Source organism: Puma concolor, chromosome B2 (assembly GCF_028749965.1).
Source record: "Puma concolor isolate L17-30 chromosome B2, mPumCon1.1.hap2, whole genome shotgun sequence".
Lineage (NCBI taxonomy): Eukaryota > Metazoa > Chordata > Mammalia > Carnivora > Felidae > Puma > Puma concolor.
Window position 1 is genome coordinate 99,829,673 of NC_141671.1, and position 18,219 is coordinate 99,847,891.

The window sequence follows — 18,219 nt, forward strand, 5'->3', positions numbered from 1 at the left end:
TTGATTAATCACAGCATAGATTAACTTGAGCTATTTTTAAAATATTTTATAGGAACCATGCTCCCATTATTTGACAAGGAAAACAATGTGGTTTATTTTTAAAAGAAAGGACTTGGGGGACGCCTGGGTGGCTCAGTCGGTTGGGCGTCCGACTTTGGCTCAGGTCATGATCTCACGGTCTGTGAGTTCCAGCCCCGCATCGGGCTCTGTGCTGATGGCTCAGAGCCTGGAGCCTGTTTCAGATTCTGTGTCTCCCTCTCTCTCTGACCCTCCCCCATTCATGCTCTGTCTCTCTCTGTCTCAAAAATAAATAAACATTAAAAAAAAATTAAACAAACAAAAAAAAAGAATGGACTTGGAATCCCATATATACCTTGGGGATAGGGGAGATCCAGGGTAAGAAAAAGAATGAGAATGAGAATGTCAAAGCAATGTTCTTTCTGTCACCATTTCTGAATGGGAACATTACAACAGTGAATCACATGCTCAGAGTGACAGAGGAGCCCAGCGTACCTGTGGAGAAAATCATAGTAATAGAGGTGCACATACAGTTACCACATCCAAGGGTTATAGGCTTGAAGGAATTGTTTTAACAGCTTTACCGAGGTATAATTTATCTACAATTGTATCAAGACTCGGAGTTTTCCAGAGAAAAAGACCAGTAGATAGATAGATAGATAGATAGATAGATAGATAGATAGATAGACAGACAGACAGACACACACACACACACAGATAGATGTATAGAAAGAGATTTATTTTGAGGGATTGGTTCACATGATTAAGGAGCCTGAGAAGTCCCCCTCGGTCTGCCGTCTGCAAGCTGGAGGCCCAGGAAAGCCAGTGGCCTAATTCCAGTCAAAGCCTAAAGGCCTGAAAAACTGGGAGGGGTGGGCTGGGGGGAGAGGGTAGCAGGTAGCCAGTGGTGTGAGTCCCCATCCGAATGTGAAGGCTCAAGAACTAGAAGTATTGGTGTCCAAGGGGAAAAAGATGGGTTCCTGCTGAAGCAGAAAGGGCAAAAACACCCTTCTTCATTTCCAGGAATTTTTAATATTTGCTTTCTAACTTTAAGAAGTCTTGTGTGTGTGTGTGTGTGTGTGTGTGTGTGTGTGTGTGTGTGTTTTGTTGCTCTGCAAATTAAATCATAGCAACTTCCTGAGGTGGGATATGGCAGACTCCCCTTCCTGTAGAATAGGGGAGACCCTGCCTTTCCATCTGGTGGTCCAGAGGAGCCATGCCAAAAATTGGTCAAGGCCCACGATAGTGGGAGAAAAGTCAAGGCCAGGCAGATTCCTTAAATGTTCTAGGAATTTTGTCTTTTTCGATTGGGTTATTCTATGAAAATTCTTTCTTTCTTCAACAAACTCTAGAAGTTTGAACATCCAGAACAGAGCTTAAAATCTGACTTTCTCAGTGTCCTTGATTATATTCAAGTCACTGGTTAGTGTCATGATACACAAAGTGACTGAGGTGAGGTTCTCAAGTGAAAATTTCAACTTACTTACATTGTTCTCTGAAATTCTAAAATAAAGTGAATCTTATAAGAAAAAAAGTTCTTTTACTGTTTTGCTTCATAAAAGCCAGTTTGCTCTACAAAGTGGAAGAACATTTTGTAGAACCTGGCAGGATAGAAATTGATGTCTTGTTCAGTGGTTTTCCCTTGAAGAACTAAAAACACTTACATGTATTACTTATACTTTAAGTAGTCCAGTGAGGTATATGTTTAAATGGGGTACATGATTTTAGTTAAGGACAACAGTCAAATGGGACTCATTTTTCACTATACAATGACTAATTTTGCACTAGGAAAATGATATCTTTTATCAAGGGGCAGTTAAAGGGATTTATCTTGCCATGCAGAGATAATTGAGTTATTTTCCTTTGGATAAAAATTAGCTTTGCATATTTTCCCCTTTTATAAGATCTTTTACTTAGTACCCAAAACATTTATAACTGTTAGGGCATCTATCAAAGAAGTCATCTACTTTATTTACATTATTATTAATTGGCAGACTTCTCAATCTTTGTTTCAGATTCAGGGTACCTGCAGAGCACTGGCATTCTGAGATAAGAAAACCTCCTATCTACATTCAATATTGACATTATCCTTATATACTTCACCTTTCATAAAGCTCTTATTTTCCTGTATTATATTTTTTGCTTTTTTTGTTACTATTAGTTTCATGACCTAAGTGGCATTCTTATGAATATTTTGTAACAATTAGACTAAACAGTAAAGGGACTATTACGTAAATATAGCATAATTTATACAGACAAATGAGTGTTGCCCCTTCAGAAGAGACCCCTCTGAATTCAAAATCTTTTTTTCCAGCCAAGTTGTGTCAGAGGCTAGGGCCTTGACTTTTGAGACTTAAAAGTAACTTGGAACCAAATCTGGTTAATAAAGGGTGAGCAACTTACATAGGGAAGGGAGCTTCATTTCTTGAGTTTCCATAAAGGGAATTGTATGTATGTCAGCGTCCCTGAAAGAAGAGGCCTCCTATCTCCATTTGGTAGCTGGGCAAGTTCAGAGAAAGGAATGGCCTGCCCAAGTTCACTCCACTACTAGTAAATCGACTGCACTCCAGTTTGGGTTTGATCTCAGAGTCATTTACTCTTCCCCTATATTAGGCTGATTATTTTATTTACCTTTAGAGAAGGTTTATTTACCTTCTTTATTTAAAGCCGCTTTATTTACCTTTAGAGAAGACACACTTCTCTAAAGTCATGAAGCTAATATTTTTCTATCTGGCTTATGGGTTGATTCGAATTGCAAATGAATGAAATGATACAAAAAAAATATTTTGAAAAATATCATCAGTGTTGAAAGAAGCAACTTGTTGGAAGGAGAAGTCTAATATAGATGTCGAGGTTCTATTAATGTATACGAGAAGATGAGTGTTGGGAATTATGTGCCATGTATGATAGATAACCTCACTCATTTTTCCAAATTATCTGACTTAAATTTCACACTGGATTTTTAAGAAATTTGTTGATTAACCTACCAGATTGCGAATCACTCATTTCACATATTACGTAAGTAACTTCAGGAACTCTAACTCAGTTGTTTTTGGTTAGAGAGCTAAAAGCACCTGCTGCCATAAAATTGCTCGTTCATAAGCAGATGATCTTGTTAAGGTTGGAGGGAGGCAGGGTGGATCACCAAGCCACACCAGAAGTGGGAGTTGAGGCCCACGTGAGGTTCTGGCGCTGGGCTGGAGGGCACCACCACCTGAAAGTGGGACCGCAGGGTGCTCTGGGTGGCACAGTGCTTGGTGCTGGTATTTCTATTTATTTATTTTTAAATGTTTTATTTATTTTTGAGAGCGAGGGAGGGAGGGAGGGAGAGAATGAGCAGGGGAGGGGCAGAGAGAGAAGGGGACAGAAGATGCAAAGCAGGCTCCATGTTGACAGCAGCAAGCCCAGTGTGGGACTTGAACTCATCATGACCTGAGCCGACGTCAGCCGTCAGCCGCTCAACTGACTGAGCCACCCAGGCTCCCCGTTGTGCTGGTACTTTTAAAAGTCTTTAAGGAATTGGAATGTTGCCCATAATATTCCTTTTCAAGGGGTATCAGCATAGAATTCTGAGAGGTAGAAAATAAAACATTTTTATATCATAAGTCCAAGACAACTTCTTGCTCTTAGGTTTTATGACTTTATAATCTAAATTATTCAAGGATATTTATACTCTTAAAAAAATACTTTTGTGGAGTCCAAAATATGTTAAGGCAGTATTTATATTCCCCATAATTCTTGACATGTATGGGTGCCAAGTAACTGTTTTCTGAGCTGGCAGGAACACAAAAATTTACAAAGCATTTTGAGTATACTGTGTCAATATTACAGTCTCTTATACAGATACCTGTTTCCTAGCGTGCATAAATTGTTTTTTCGAATATGCTAAGCCCGATAGAGGATTTAATGCAATATATTTGACAAAAGCAATAGGAAGTTGCTACACGTACACATACGTGAGATAAAATGGCCCGTGAGGTGTAGAATCGAGTGGCCGGGGTGAAGCGAAGCTGGAAGCCCCCCTGGAGGTGTCAGTGCCAGTGCCAGGGTGGGGGTCTTATTTGAGACGCGGAAACTCATGCCAATCATTTGAAAAATCTCTTTCCAGAGACCGAAAGCTCCGGCATCTCCCGCCCCGGAGGAGGACCCGTGCCTTTCCTTTCCCAAACCCCCAGTGGACGCTGCAAAGATGAGAAGAATAAGCAGTGCCCGGGCGCGCTTATTCAGGGCGGCCTCCCAGGGGGCTCTTCTGCCTGACAGGACACTTCCTCCCGCTGAGCGTAAGGCTGGGTGACATCCTTTAAACCGGGGACCTGGGGGGGGGGGGGGCAGGTGATTTGAATTTGCACATACAAGTTATTTTTACAGGACTTTTTTTCAAACCCCACAGGATTTTTACAGTAACACTTATTGTTCGTATATTTTTCTGGGCATTCATGAAGAGTACCTAAATATCACAGTTTTTCTAAAAAAGTTACTTGGTAGGAAAAGAATATTAGGGTTAAGTGTTTTCTAATGAAGGAGTTCACCTATATTGGAAACAAGTGATTTTTTAAATTAGTTCAAACAGTTGTTCATTTCATTAGGCACATTTAGAGATTCATACAATGTGCCCTATGCTTAGGTCTTTGAGGATACCTTTCCAATCCCATGTGACAAAGTAAGCTAAAGTTGGAGGCTTTTCCAGTTCTTTCCCACAGAATTGCTGGCAGGTATCTACACCCGGAGGCAGAGATGCTACAAACCTCAAGCTCTAATGTGTGCCCCAACCATTGGAATCAACCCCCTGTCCAGAGTACACTAAGAGTTTTTCAGATTCTGCAGGAAATGTCTCTTTAGTGGGATGACAATCAGTCTAGAGCATCACACCAGTATTGAGAGAAAAAAAAAATGAAATAGAGTAGAATAGAATGGAAGACATCAGGGCACATCACAGATCGTAGGGCAAGTATTGCTTCAAGGAGACCTTACTGTGGTCACACGTACATGTGTGTTCAGGGTCATATTATTAATTTATTATATATTACACTTAATTTATGTTATGAACTTATTATTACTGCATGTAGTCCAAATAGTTGGAAAACCACTTTACTAGGGGCTGCAGAACGGGCCCTCCTTCAATCAATAAGATGAATAGGGGTAGGTATACAGTCACAGAGAGGAGATTATGTGAAGATGGATCCCAAAAGTTACAAGTCACTGCCTGAGGATCCTACTTGATATTCAAGGGTTTTCTTTTAATGAGTCACCAACACTTAAAGGTAGAAGATCTCATGGAAGCATCCAGATTCATGACTTCTTATGAAAAAATTAGAAGATCTGGCAGTCCTGGGCCTTTGTTCCGTGTAGCACCCATCCACTCCCATTAGCCCGGGGTATGGGCTGCAGTTCCCTATGTCTCCCCAGCCCACTTTACTCATGTTCTGGTCCCTCTGATCCCTGTAATCCCTGACATGGCCAAAGAGACTCATGAAGAAGTCATGAAGAAAGGGAAATAGGCAATCCAGGGCACTCATGTCGCACGGTAACAGTTGCTGTCACGGGATATATAATTAGGCAACTTGCTTTACCTCGATGTCCCAATTTGTTTCCTTTCTAACAGTCAGTCAATCAGATATTTATTGAACCCCTTCTAAGTGCCAGATACCATTCTAGGTTCACAGGGTCCTGCCTTCAAAGAGCTTGTGAGGGGGGATAGACAGTAAACAGGAAAACAAAGAAATAAGATAATTTGGGTCCGACGAGGGCTATGAAGAAGATACGCAAGATGACAGGATGGAGAATGTCATGGCGGGAGTAGCTCAGGTGGCACTGGAATGTGCTTGAGGAGGTGACCCCTGGGTCGAAACGTGACTAGGGAGAAAAAGGCAGGTATATAGAAACCTGTGGATGAGGTGCCCGTACTGAGGGACAGCGAGGCCCGAGACGGGGGGAGGCTCGGATGGTGGAGGCTGGGAAGGCCAGTGTGGCGGGAAGGTGGTTAACCGTGGGAACGTGAAAGGAGGGGAGGCCACAGCCCGGCAGGGCCGAGCTGTGGAAACCAGCCCAGACTTTATGCTGCTTGCACTGAAAAGCCAGGGCAGGGTTTAAGTGAGGGAGAGACCTCATCTGACTTCAGTTTCTCAGCTATAGCTGCACCTTAGGATCACCTGAGGAACTTTTCAACCGTTCCCCCACCAGGGCCCCAGTTAGACCAGTTAGATCCGGAAGGATTGGTAATTGCAGGAGCAAAGCCCCTGCCAGCAGGAGAGGGGATGGGATCTGGAGTCCGGGGTCAGGGGTTGAGGTCAGACCTAGAGAGGAACAGCGTCACTCCTTGTAAACGGGTGGTAGAGCTGGTGTGCCGGTACTGTTGTTTGCTAGACGTTTTGCTATCAAGCCTGAATGCCGCCTCCGCGGCATTTAACTCCTGGTTGCTCACCGTGGGAGCCTTGCTGCTTCCTGAGCTGTTCACGTCTACAGGTGAGTGACTGGAGAGACAGTGCTTCACCCACCATCCCCATCTTTGCTTCCCTTGTGGCTCTGTGCCTTCCCTTCGAGGCCGCCTGGCCCTCGACTGTGCACCCACAGCACACCTGTGCTTGGGAGGTGCCATCTGCGGCTGTCATTTCCCAGCACCGAGGCCGTCCCCACGCCTCCGAGCGGTCAGAAACAGGTCTTTGTTGCCGTCCTTTTATCCACCCTGTCTGCAGGTGCTCTTTGCTCATCAGCCCTGGGGTCTGTGTCAGCACTCAGGAAACAATGGCAGTAAAAAGTCAGAGTCATTTTAAAAGCACCGTTGCCCAATTAAAAAAATATGTTATATATTATTATATATGGTATACATGTATATTTTAATGCTGCAGCCTTGGGATTATTGTCATTTGTGCAGGAGCTCCCTGGGCTTTGTGTCAGAGACTCTATTGTTTAGTAAAGGTGTCTTTCGGTGGGTGACTGGGGTGTAAAGGCAGCCGTGCTTGGAGACAGAGGGTGTGCCCCTTCCTTTGATGTGAAGTCATCTGTAGCCGACTCTGCCTCGGGCAGGGCTGGGGGTGTGGTGGCAGGCTTGGAATTCCTGATTTAAGAAAATGAAAGGGGAAGAGAGGTGTGTAGTGATCTTCACAGGACCAACAGTTTAATTGCTCTGTGTTGAAATAGGCTTTTCGGCTGGACATGGCAGTGATGCTAAGGCTGCCCCAGTTACTCAATCTGGACAGAGACCTCAGGGCAGTCTCCCCCCCCCCCCCCATTCCCTGCCCTCTTTGCCTTCACAGGGAGAGCCCTCGTCAGGCTTCCTAAATGGGCTTCCTAAGCATCTTCTGGGTCCGCATTTCCCTTTCCTACCACTGCTGCACTTCTGTTCTCACCTCTTGCCTTGTGCTTGGCCTTCTAGGCCCCTTTCTCATCCTCCCTCAGCTCACTGATGACCCTCAGCCCTTAGAGCAGCCAGAAGAGCCTGGAGAAACCAAGCTGCCAACCACACATGGCTGTGAGCAGCCGCCTTCTCCCTTCATCCCAGTGGACCGTGAAAATGATTATTTTCTGTGTGTGCCATATGGGCCAGGAAGCAAATAAAAATCAAATTGCATCATCTTCTTGCTGAAAACCCTTTGGAGGGCTCCCTGTGCCTTAAAGGAGTGTTTGCCAAACTGAGTTCCAGCATTCCCTTGGAAAAGTGGTTCAGCACTCAAATCAATCTGCCTGCTTCCTCTCCCTCTTGGAGAGTCCTGGCACACATGGGCATATTTGAGGGTCAGTAAAGATGCCTATTTAATTTTAATTCAACCCAGCATTTTACAAATGTACTTGACTGTGGAATCTATCTTTTGAAAAATGCAGTTTGGGAAATGCTGACCTAGCACAGAAGTTGGCAGACTTTTTCTGTAAAGGGCCAGAGAGTAAATATTTTAGACCTCATGGGCCATATAGTCTCTGCTCAACCTACTCAACTCTGCTGTTGTAGTGGGAAAGCCACATAGACTGATTTATGGCCACTGAAACTTGAATTTCCTGTAATTTTCACATGACACAAGATAGTGTTCTCTTTTTGATTTCTTCCCAATCATTTAAAAATGTAAAAACCATTCTGAGTTTGTAGGCAGTACGAAAACAGGAGGCAGACTAGATTTGGTGGTTAGTTTGCTGACTCCTGGCCTAGGGGATAAAATCTCTGCTCCTCATCATGCACAGCTCCGTAGTGATCTAGCCTAACATTCCAGGCCCTTCTTTTGACCCTCCTTTCCCTACCCTCCACAGCCTGTGCACCAGCGGTTTGGAACTCCTTGCAGTTTCCCATCCTGGTCCTGCTGATTCAAGCCTCTTGCAGGAGCTGCTCTATACTTGCTGGACCCAGTGCAAAATGAGAATGTGGGGCTCTTTATTAAATTATTGGGAATTTCAAGATGGCAACAGCCAAGCATAGGGCCCTTCTTTGTGTGGGGCCCTGCTTGACTATACAGCATATATGCACATAAAGCTAACTCTGACTCCAGACTTTTGTTCCTTTTTCACAGAACTCCTTTTTGCCTCCTGTTAATCCTTGAAGAATACTTCTCAGGCTCTGCCTCCTCTATGAATCTTTCCCTGACCAACTTCCACACCCCTCAGGACTCTCCTGTTCTCTATACCACCCTTACTGGCTCAGACCATGCTGTACTGCATTTCTCTCTTTACATGTCCGCCTCTCTATCTCCCCTACTAGACTGAGCAGCTTCAGTAGGAAGAGAGGTTTTCTTTATTTCTTTCGGTAGGAAAAGAGCCTGAGAACCTAAAACAGGGTCTAATATATAGTAGGTGCCAAAGCAATATCTGTGAAATGGAACCATTCCTGTATAGTAATACTATTTGTTGTAGACTTCTTTTTTTAATGTTTATTTATTTTTGAGAGAGAGAGAGACAGAGACAGAGTGCGAGCAGGGGAGGGGCAGAGAGAGAGGGAGACACAGAATCTGAAGCAGGCTCCAGGCTCTGAGCTGTCAGCACAGAGCCAGACGTGGGGCTCAAACTCACGAGCCTTCGAGCCATGAGGACATGACCTGAGCTGAAGTTGGCCACTTAACTGATTGAGTCACCCCTGTTGTAGACTTTTGAAGTTGAGCCATGATCCATTACAAAATTAGTAAAATGTGCTACAGATATTTACCGGGGACACACAGGGCATTGTTACGAATGCTCAGTTTAATGGTGGACATCCACCATCCACCCTGGAAGACTGAGCCCCAGGGCAGCTCTTCGCTGTAGTAATGAGTGACAGCTCACCCCAATAGATTGTGAAGTTACAGGGGGCTGCAGCAACTCCCCCTATGAGTATGGGTGTGTTTCCCCTCTAGAAGAGAAGCTCCCTGACTGCTGGGACTTCTTGGTTAGACTGCCAGCACCTGGAGCAGCACCTGGCATGTAGCAGTGAGTGCCTAGTAAATATCCATGGAGTAAATGAAGGAAGGAAACAGATGTTAAAATACAGGAATAGGCTAAAGATGCTTTGTGACCTAAAACAAAACATGTGCTTTGTTATTCAGTAGGAAAGATATTTAAGGCAGAGTGGTGCTACTGAGCGTGCCCTGGACCAGAAGTCGGGATTCTTGGGTTCCCTTAATGATGATGAAATAACTTCTGGGTTTTGAGTAAATCACTTTACTAGGCCACATTGTTTAATTCTCACCACATCCCTAAGAGGTGGGGACTACTGAGAAAGGTGAGAGAAAGGTTGAGTGACCTGCCTGCAAGGGTCAGCCCTTGCAGTACTGACTTGGGGCCAGTACTTGACCCCAAGTCCGATGGAAGGGCAAAGCCTACGCTCCTCCTACTGTATGGTCCCGGCTCTCCCCAAACTTGCTCTGTGAACTGAGACTGGCCACTTAACATTTGGGTTTTCAGTTTTCTCATCTGAAAATTGAAATTTGGGCTAGCTGATCTCTAAAGTTTTTTTCAGTTTTGAAATGCATTGTTTTGAAAGCAGGGGGCTTGGTAAGAGTGGACCAAGTGGTTTTGTTGGTTTTTATTGGTTTGCTCGTTCAAGTGCAGAAAAAGACACTTTGGGTGTTTGCAAAACAGTGTTTTTCTATAAAATCTCATCCCTCCCTGCCCTTTTGAAAAAAATATTCTCTCAGAGATTCAAGCATGGTAGCAGCATCACAGATGAACTATGCCTAATGGCCATTTGTTGATAAACACTGTTGTATCACAAGTTTAAGAATCTGCAGTCATAGACACAATAGATGTTTCAGTTTAGAGACTGGACTTTTTGCAACTCTTATTATCTTACTCCTCTTTAGAAAGCCTTATAAGCCAAAGCTGTCTTCCTACCACCTAGCAGTGGTGTGTAAGGCCTCCACGATCTGGCTGCTGCCGCTCTGATCACCTCTCTTCTTCTTCTCCCTCACATACTCCACTCCTATTGTGCCTTAAGCATGCCAGGCACACTCCTGCCTTAAGACCTCCATACCTGCTAATCCCTCTGCAAGGAAGATTGTCCCTCATCAACTGATAGCCAGTAGTCTTGCCTCCATTAAGGGTTTGCCTACCATACCCACCCTGTTCAAAACTGCTACCTGCCCCCATCCCCAATCCTCTTTGGTTTTCTCCATTTTTCTACTTATGCTTTGTTTTGTTTTTTCCGTAGCAGTTATTCTATAATATACCTCATTTATCAGGGTATATTATTTATTATCTCTTCATACCTATTAGGATATAAGCCCTAAGAAGTCAGGGATCTTTGTTTTGTCACTGCTACATCTTGAATGTGTAGACCAGTGCCTGATATCATGGAGGCACTCAAGACTTTTTGAATAAAAAATTATTAACATGATCAAATTCAGGAAAAGGAGTCATCACTCTGGGATGCAGATGTATTTAAATGTGGACGGAGTTATTCATAAACCTAATTTGAGTGTTTGTCCTCTGGTAGACTCAGAGCGTCAAGAGAAGATCCCACTCGTTTCTGATGAATTGGTGCCACCAAGCCTGAAATAGTGGTGAGGTATTGTAGATGTCCAGGTAGACTTTGGCCGTACAATTCCAGACTTGGTTATACGTAACATATAACTTTTACATTGTACCAATTCTCAGACTGAAAAAAAAAAAAAACATTGAAATAGTGATTCTTAAAGTAAGAAATACTTTGACGAAACATTTCCTTGATTGTTACAGCAAAGAAGACAGTGGAATCCAAAGAAACCGTTGTGAAGGGGGACCCTATGGTGAAAATAAATGGGATTTATTTAACAGAATCAAACGCCATGGGCCACTTAAAGAGTCACCCACTTCAGCTAACTTACGATGGAGGCTTCAGTGAAATTCAGGAGCAAGAAATGTTTAAAGGGACAACATCCTTGCCATCTCATCTCAGAAGTGGAGGGTCAGTATTCTTTTGATTTGATTTTCTGGTCTGGATAACTGTCAATACCAGTTTGTTTCCTTATCTTATGGAGATGATTGATTTGCATTTTCCCTTTTACATAAACAAATTTTTAAGTTAATGATGCATGAATAGGAAAGACTTTTTTTCTTCATGGCTAGATGGAGTTGATTTTACATCATTCCCTATTTAATTCTTGGGAAAACGTTTATTCATACCTGCCAAGTGCTGCGTTGATAGGACTGTCAATAGTCTTTGCTTTAGACTGTTCCAGGCAGCCCTTGAGTGATGAGTGATTGTTCTGTTTGTGCGTTATTTGGGATTCTTGCCTGGCCTGGAATCTCTTGTTCCCTCCCTTTGGACTAGTTCACTGTTGTTAATTCCATTGAAGAGTGGACACTTATTTTATTCTCCAGTAGATACTTGGATTTAAACATTCATTTTGTCAATGGGTAAACAGTTAAAACAGAAGAATCCTATAGATTTCTGTTATCCATGGTATCTGTCTACTAATACCTCATAAAATGAATTATTGGGAATTACTTTATTTTATACCACGTTCCTAGGCAGGGCTTTCTAGGGCTTCCCCTAAAAAATTGAGGAACAATTTTCTTATCATATTAAAGATTTGTGGAGAAATGTTCACTGTATAGACCATGTGAATTCTCACCCTGGTGTTTTCCTAAAGAAGCCTTGAATAACTAGGGATGGGGGTCAGGGGTGGAGTTGGGAGAGAAGCCTCTGTTCTTCAGTCCCAGCCAATAATGATGCCAAGATAGGCAGAAGGTCCTGGACTGGACAGGGTCATTCAGTTAGAGATATTTTTCTTTGACTTTCCATTGGGTCATTATGGACAATTGCCTGGTTCAAATTTGCTTAACAAGATTAAATTCCATGGGCCATTTTAAGACCGAGTGCTTGTTGCCCTCACTTTAGATTTTGGGTCTGACTTTGGCTTGTACACACGCAGCGTGCTTAAAATTTTCCCGGAACTGGCTGCTTGGCAGCTGGTTAGTTTAGCTAAACTGACCTTGTCTGCTGACACAGCCTGAAGAGTGTCGCGCATGTGGAATTTATATTAGGCAACCCAGCGGTCCTTGTAATGTTGCTTTGCGTTCAGAACATTTTTTAAATTAAAGGAAAAATGAAATGTCTCCTTAAGTGGAAGAGAATGACTTCCAATTGGGACTTTGGGAGCTGAGCACAAAACATCAAACTGGCCATTGCAACCAATCTTTTCCAGTCGGTGAGTAAGAATAGGCTGCAGACCTCAGAGCTTGCACATGAAAGACTGCGGGAGAGCTCGTGTTGCTCCAGCACTGAAGCGAAAAGGAAACATTTCTCTTGCTGCACCCATCCTTATAGTAATTAAAGTTGACGAGGAAAAACCAGACAAGAGCTGTTTTATTTTATTGTACTTTATTTTATTTTGCAAATCTTCAGATGTTGCAGAATAATCTGGCAAGCCAGAGTTCATTATGTCTTCCGTCAGGGACAGCAAAGGCATTTTCAATTACATATTTGATCCCACAAACAGCAAAGGAGAAATCAATTAGGGACTGGAATCACCTCTTCCTGACTGTCCAGAATTATGAGGTGTTGGCAGCGGCACTAATTGTTTTTTTTTTCTGTTTTGTTAGGATGGCTTTTGCGTCATGTAATGATTGTGTCTGAGTTGGGTTTGCAGTGCACCCTGGCAAGTTTAACTTCCAGTAACATTTCTGCTTTATGAATCTGTACCTCCTTTCATCATCGATGGGTTTTTGGTGGAGTGGCGCCAAAAAGACAGTTTATACAGTAGGATTAAAACAAACCGGAAAATGGAAACTATTAGCAATTCCTTCATTAATTGCATTTGTGAATCAATCTGGGACACTTGATAATTGTTTCTTGTAAACATTTAAGTGAATAATTCCAAGAAATGATCTTTGCTATGCAGTGGAGTATTCCCAGTTTTGATGCTAAAGCCTTACTCAATTAACATTTTTCCATCTTTAAACCATAATGTGGAAAATGAAGGCTCTTGTCAGTGAGCTGGGCTGGCAGGAGAAGGGAGGGAAGGGAATGCAAAGTAGAAAAGGAGGAGGCATGAGATGACTCCGGCTTGAGGAGACCAGCAGATCTCTTCAAGGGGACAGAGGAAGTGAGCGCCTGCTGCCCGTGCACGGTCCTTACACCGTGAATGGGGGAGCGGCCCTTCCCGCTGAGTGCTTTTCAGCTGGGGAGTAAAGGGTCAGTTTGTTCCAGTGAACGAGAATTCACTTAGAATATGGACAACTCAGACCTGGGATGGACTGGAGTTTCACTTTATGCCGGTCGTGATGGAAAAAGGATTTGCTAAGCAAGGCATCATCATAAACAAGATCTTGGGGGACTATTTAACTTTCCAAAAGAGAACATACTCTCAAGCACTTATCAACCTGTCATCTTCAAACAGCGGTGCAATTACGCCAGTCTCTGTGTGTCCATTTAAGGATCCATTTAAGGTTTGGCAGGCCTGCCCCGTAGCAACACTACACTGTCTCTTACTTTGAGTTGGCATGTGGATTGAAAATAATAAAGCTTCCATTAAAATACATATGTATATATATATATATATATATATATATATCTGTGTCCATCTGTCCAACCATCCATCTACCCATCCATCCAGTGGTTCAGTCTGATGAACCCTTTCATATATCTGCTTAAAAACCTTTTAAGGTTTTCTGTGTAAATATTCAAACTATTGTGGTTTGGAAATGCAGTCTTCAGGAGGAAAGCCCAAGAGCAGTCAAGAACTCTTTGCTGGGAGCTGTGATCCTTGGATTTAGGTTTACTTCTCTCTCAGCCATTTGATTTATCTGCATGCTGGGCTCAGTTTTCTAATCTGTAAAATGGAAACAACTGTGCTCCTTCATTCCCATCTCCTCCCAGTTTTCACTGTAGGTGGTAGAATGATTCATAAGGCTTAAAAGCCTTATTTGTAAGTTGTCAAGTGCCAATAGTGTTTTGGGAGTCAAAAATAAGAAAAGAGGAGGGCATCGGAGTGGCTCATTGGGTTAAGCGGCCAACTCTTGATTTCGGCTCAAGTCACGATCTCATGGTTTGGGGATCGAGCCCTGTGTGGGGCTGTGCATTAACAGTGCACAGCCTGCTTGGGATTATCTCTCTCCCCCTCTGTCTGCACCTCCCCAGCTTGCATGCTCTCTCTCCCTTTCTCTCAAAATAAATAAATAGACATTTAAAAAAATAAGAAATGAGGGCTTCTGGTTAAAGATGGTAAAGCAAAGGCATTCTGCAGAAACTGAACAAAAGCAGCAGAGAATGAAAAACACAGAAATAAATGCCATCAATGAAATAGAGAAATAGTTCCAACCCCAAACTACAAAACATGGAGCAAACTTTACACTGCATATGGGCTTGGTTATTTTTGTGAACCTAGCATACTTCTTTTTGGAGGGCGAGCCGCCTTGCGTCGTATAATAAGTCCTGCTCAGTCAGTGTTTAGAGAGGGACTCTGTGTTCCCTAGATACCTTCCCAGGGGTGATTATGAGGCCTCCGACTGGCTATCAGAGTTCTCCAACCCACCAGTCAAAGCAGTTGGTCTCAGGGTGCGCACATGATCCCAAACAGGCCAGCTGAATTCCTCTCTGGGCCTTTTGCCAAAGCCTTTGAGGAAAGTGCTCTTTCAAGTTCATAAGTGGTAAAGATGATGTGGTCTTAGAGCCAACAGTGGCCATTTCATTGCTTCGTGGAGGATAACTCTGAGAGGGGAAGTGATGTGTAAACAGAGCCAAGGAAATGGAGCTACTGACCAAGTTTAAGGATGATATATTTATATACCCCTAGATCTAGCTGTGCCTGAGACCACCATATCCACATTGTAGATAGCTCTGTTTTGTGAACCAATGTGTTCTTTCTTTCTTTCTTTCTTTCTTTCTTTCTTTCTTTCTTTCTTTCTTTCTTTCTTTCTTTCTCCTTCTTCCTTCCTTCTTTCTCTCTCTCTTTCTTTCTCTCTTTCTCTCTCTCTCTCTCTCTCTCTCCTTTCCTTTCTCTTCTTTCTTTTATTTATTTTGACAGGGACGGCTTACGGTACTTTAGGTTTTTGTCACTTGGAATATTGCAACCAGAAGAGTCTAGTTAACCTGCCAGAGTCTATGGAATATAGATGAAAACAAGGGGTAATTTGAGAGCAGACATTGACCTCCTCAGACATAGAGCAAGAAACAGATTTCCCCAAGAGTGAGTCTCTTAGTTCAGAAAGGTACATATCCAATAGTCTTTAATTAAAGAAATGAAACCTAAGGATGTGGGCCAGCCACAGAAGAAGGGGGGATGCCCCTGTTAAGACCCCATTCAAGATCCAGATGGTGAAAAGACAGGGGAACAGTGCTGAGGGTGATGGTCTCCTCCAGCTGGTGCGCGTCTATATACATGGGGAAGAGGGTTTGCTAGATTAGAACTCAAGCAGCCTATCATGTAACAGGGCTTTTCTGTGAGTCACAGAAACTTGCTACACACAGACCAAGGGAACACGTGCTTCAGGTTAAGAAAAAAAAAAAACAAAAAAACAGAAAATGGATTGTTCAAGAAAGCTAACTGAAGTTGAAGTCACAGAACATCCTAACTCTCTGCCTTGGTGGATCCTGTTCATTCTTCAACAAATAAATTGTTCTGTTTAAAGATAAATAATATGAGGACAAGCATTAACAGAGGACTCAAGCATAGATATGTAAAAAACATAACAAAAGACAGATGAAGAAAATGGATCACAAAAGGAACTGCCCTCTAAAAACAAGAGTTAGAACAGTTTTCCATAGTGTCAAATTCTTTTTTTTAAAAAGGAAAAAGGAGCTCTTCTTTGGGTTATAAGAATTCAAATTAGAGATTCTAAGCCAACCTAAAGAGATGAAAAATATGTTTTCAGTTCTCAAGAAATGAAAGAAAAATGTGTAAACATGGAGAATAAAGTCGTATTAGAAATAAAGTGAGAATGAAAACAGTTGAAAATGTAATGAGACATGGTGTACAGGTTAGAAGAAACCACCCAAAAAGAAATGAATGAAAAGTATGAAATGAGTGGAGCAATTGAAATTGATACGGGAGGCATGGCATTGGTATTCCTGAAGGAGAGGGTCCTCTTCCACGCCCCCTCCTAGTACTATCTTACTTTCAGCTAAGTGCCAGCCACTCTTCCAAGTGATTTACATACATTAACTCCTTTGGTACTCACAAGAACCAATTGAGAATGGAAGAGAGAGACCACTTTCTGAAATAAAAATTTGAATCTGAACCTCAATGGACACATCCTGTCCCAACAAAGTTTGAGGCAGAATACTCCACACTGAGATACTTCCGACAGTGTTTGGCACTAGAATACCCGGGACATAGTACACACTCAATTAGTAATTGTTGATTGGGTGGATAAATGGAAGAAGGTATCCTATGACCATTCAGGCTGCACAAGTGAGTCACACAGAAGGAGGAAGAGGCAGGCTGCCTCTGGCTTTATCAGAGCACCTCTGAGTGTCAGAAGACAGTGAAGTAGTGTCAATGAAGTTCTAAGTATAAGAAGGATAACCCAAGACTGTATCGCCAGCCAAGTTGTTTTTGAGTACAAAGGCAACAGATAGACATTTCCAGATGTGAATGAACTTGGGGACTATAGTACACATGCACTTTCTAGAAAAGTCTTGACATCAAAATGATGAGTCAAAATTCTGAAATGAAGAAGCTATGGTAAAGGCATTCATGGTGTATTGACTTTATTTTCATAGTGAGTTAAAAGTCTGAAAATGATGGCTATGGAACAGAAACGTTAATGATGTAATAGTCATGTAAATAACCGAAACCAGTACTTGGGAAGAAGCGTGAGTACTAATTATTTCACTTCATGAGAGGAAATAGATTTGTCAGTAGCTACAGTCTGGAAGTGAAATATAAATTTAAAAAAGAATACTTCAGCATCCTAATGTTTTTCATTATTTTTTTTCTTAACTTCAGAGAGATCTTTTAGAAACTAATATCTCTTGGGAAGACCCATCCATCTGAAGTTCTACAATTCCTTCAGTTTCATCTCAGTTTCTGTTTCTCTGTTAAATTCAAGTAAAATTTATACTTAATACTTTAAAATTACAATGACACGTATGGTATGATCCCATTTATATGTGCCCTTTACTGCCCTCCCTCCAAGTCCCTCTTCTTTCTTTTCTCTTTTCATCTGAATATATATGCAAAATATGTCTGGAATGATGTTTACCACATATTAATACTTATGGGTGGTTGGGTCCTGGATGGTTTTTTGAAAAATCTTCTTTGTACTTTCTTATATTGCCTGGCCTTAAAATTTTAATAAATGAATCATTTTTGTTTTCAAAAATAATGAAGTCATTATTATTTTAAGAAATTAAGGGTAATGTGCCTGAAAAACTGTTTCCATTTGGAAAAAACAAGCACTGGCCAGGAGGATTTTGTAGAGTCCCACCTTACTCCACTGTTTCCATTTGATAAGCATTTCTTGGTAAGCAAAGCTGAGGGGTCGGGGTTGGGGGGGCGGTGGTGGGAGACAGAGAAATGGACCCTGCCCATGAAGCGCTTGCACGGCAGCAGGCTGGCTGCTCAGGTGTGGGCTCTGGAAGAGCAACGTCAGCATCACCTGGGAGATAGTTACAAATGCTGAATCTCGGGCCCCATCCCAGACCTGTTGGATTGGAATCTGCATTTTTAGAAGATATCCAGATGATGTGAATGCACATGAAAGTTTTGGAAGCACTGTTCAGTGATGAACTCCGATGCTGGGGGAACGGAAGCAGAGCTGGAAGCTGTGCCCTGGGAGTTTAGATGTGAGAGCACTTCATTCTGACTTGAAGATCAGGGGAGGCGA

The 18,219-nt window shown here is 42.5% G+C and overlaps 1 protein-coding gene across 3 annotated transcripts in view; it reads left to right on the forward strand.

Annotated features, from left to right (window-relative positions):
- The window catches only part of ARMC2 (armadillo repeat containing 2), a 108,482-nt gene that overhangs the window by 14,354 nt on the left and 75,909 nt on the right, over positions 1–18,219 (forward strand). For all 3 annotated transcript variants that reach the window (XM_025925620.2, XM_086707546.1, XM_086707545.1), the window contains 2 exons: positions 4,127–4,298; positions 11,146–11,353. In XM_025925620.2, the coding sequence (XP_025781405.2) occupies positions 4,127–4,298; positions 11,146–11,353 (380 nt within the window). The remainder of the gene's footprint in view (positions 1–4,126; positions 4,299–11,145; positions 11,354–18,219) is intronic.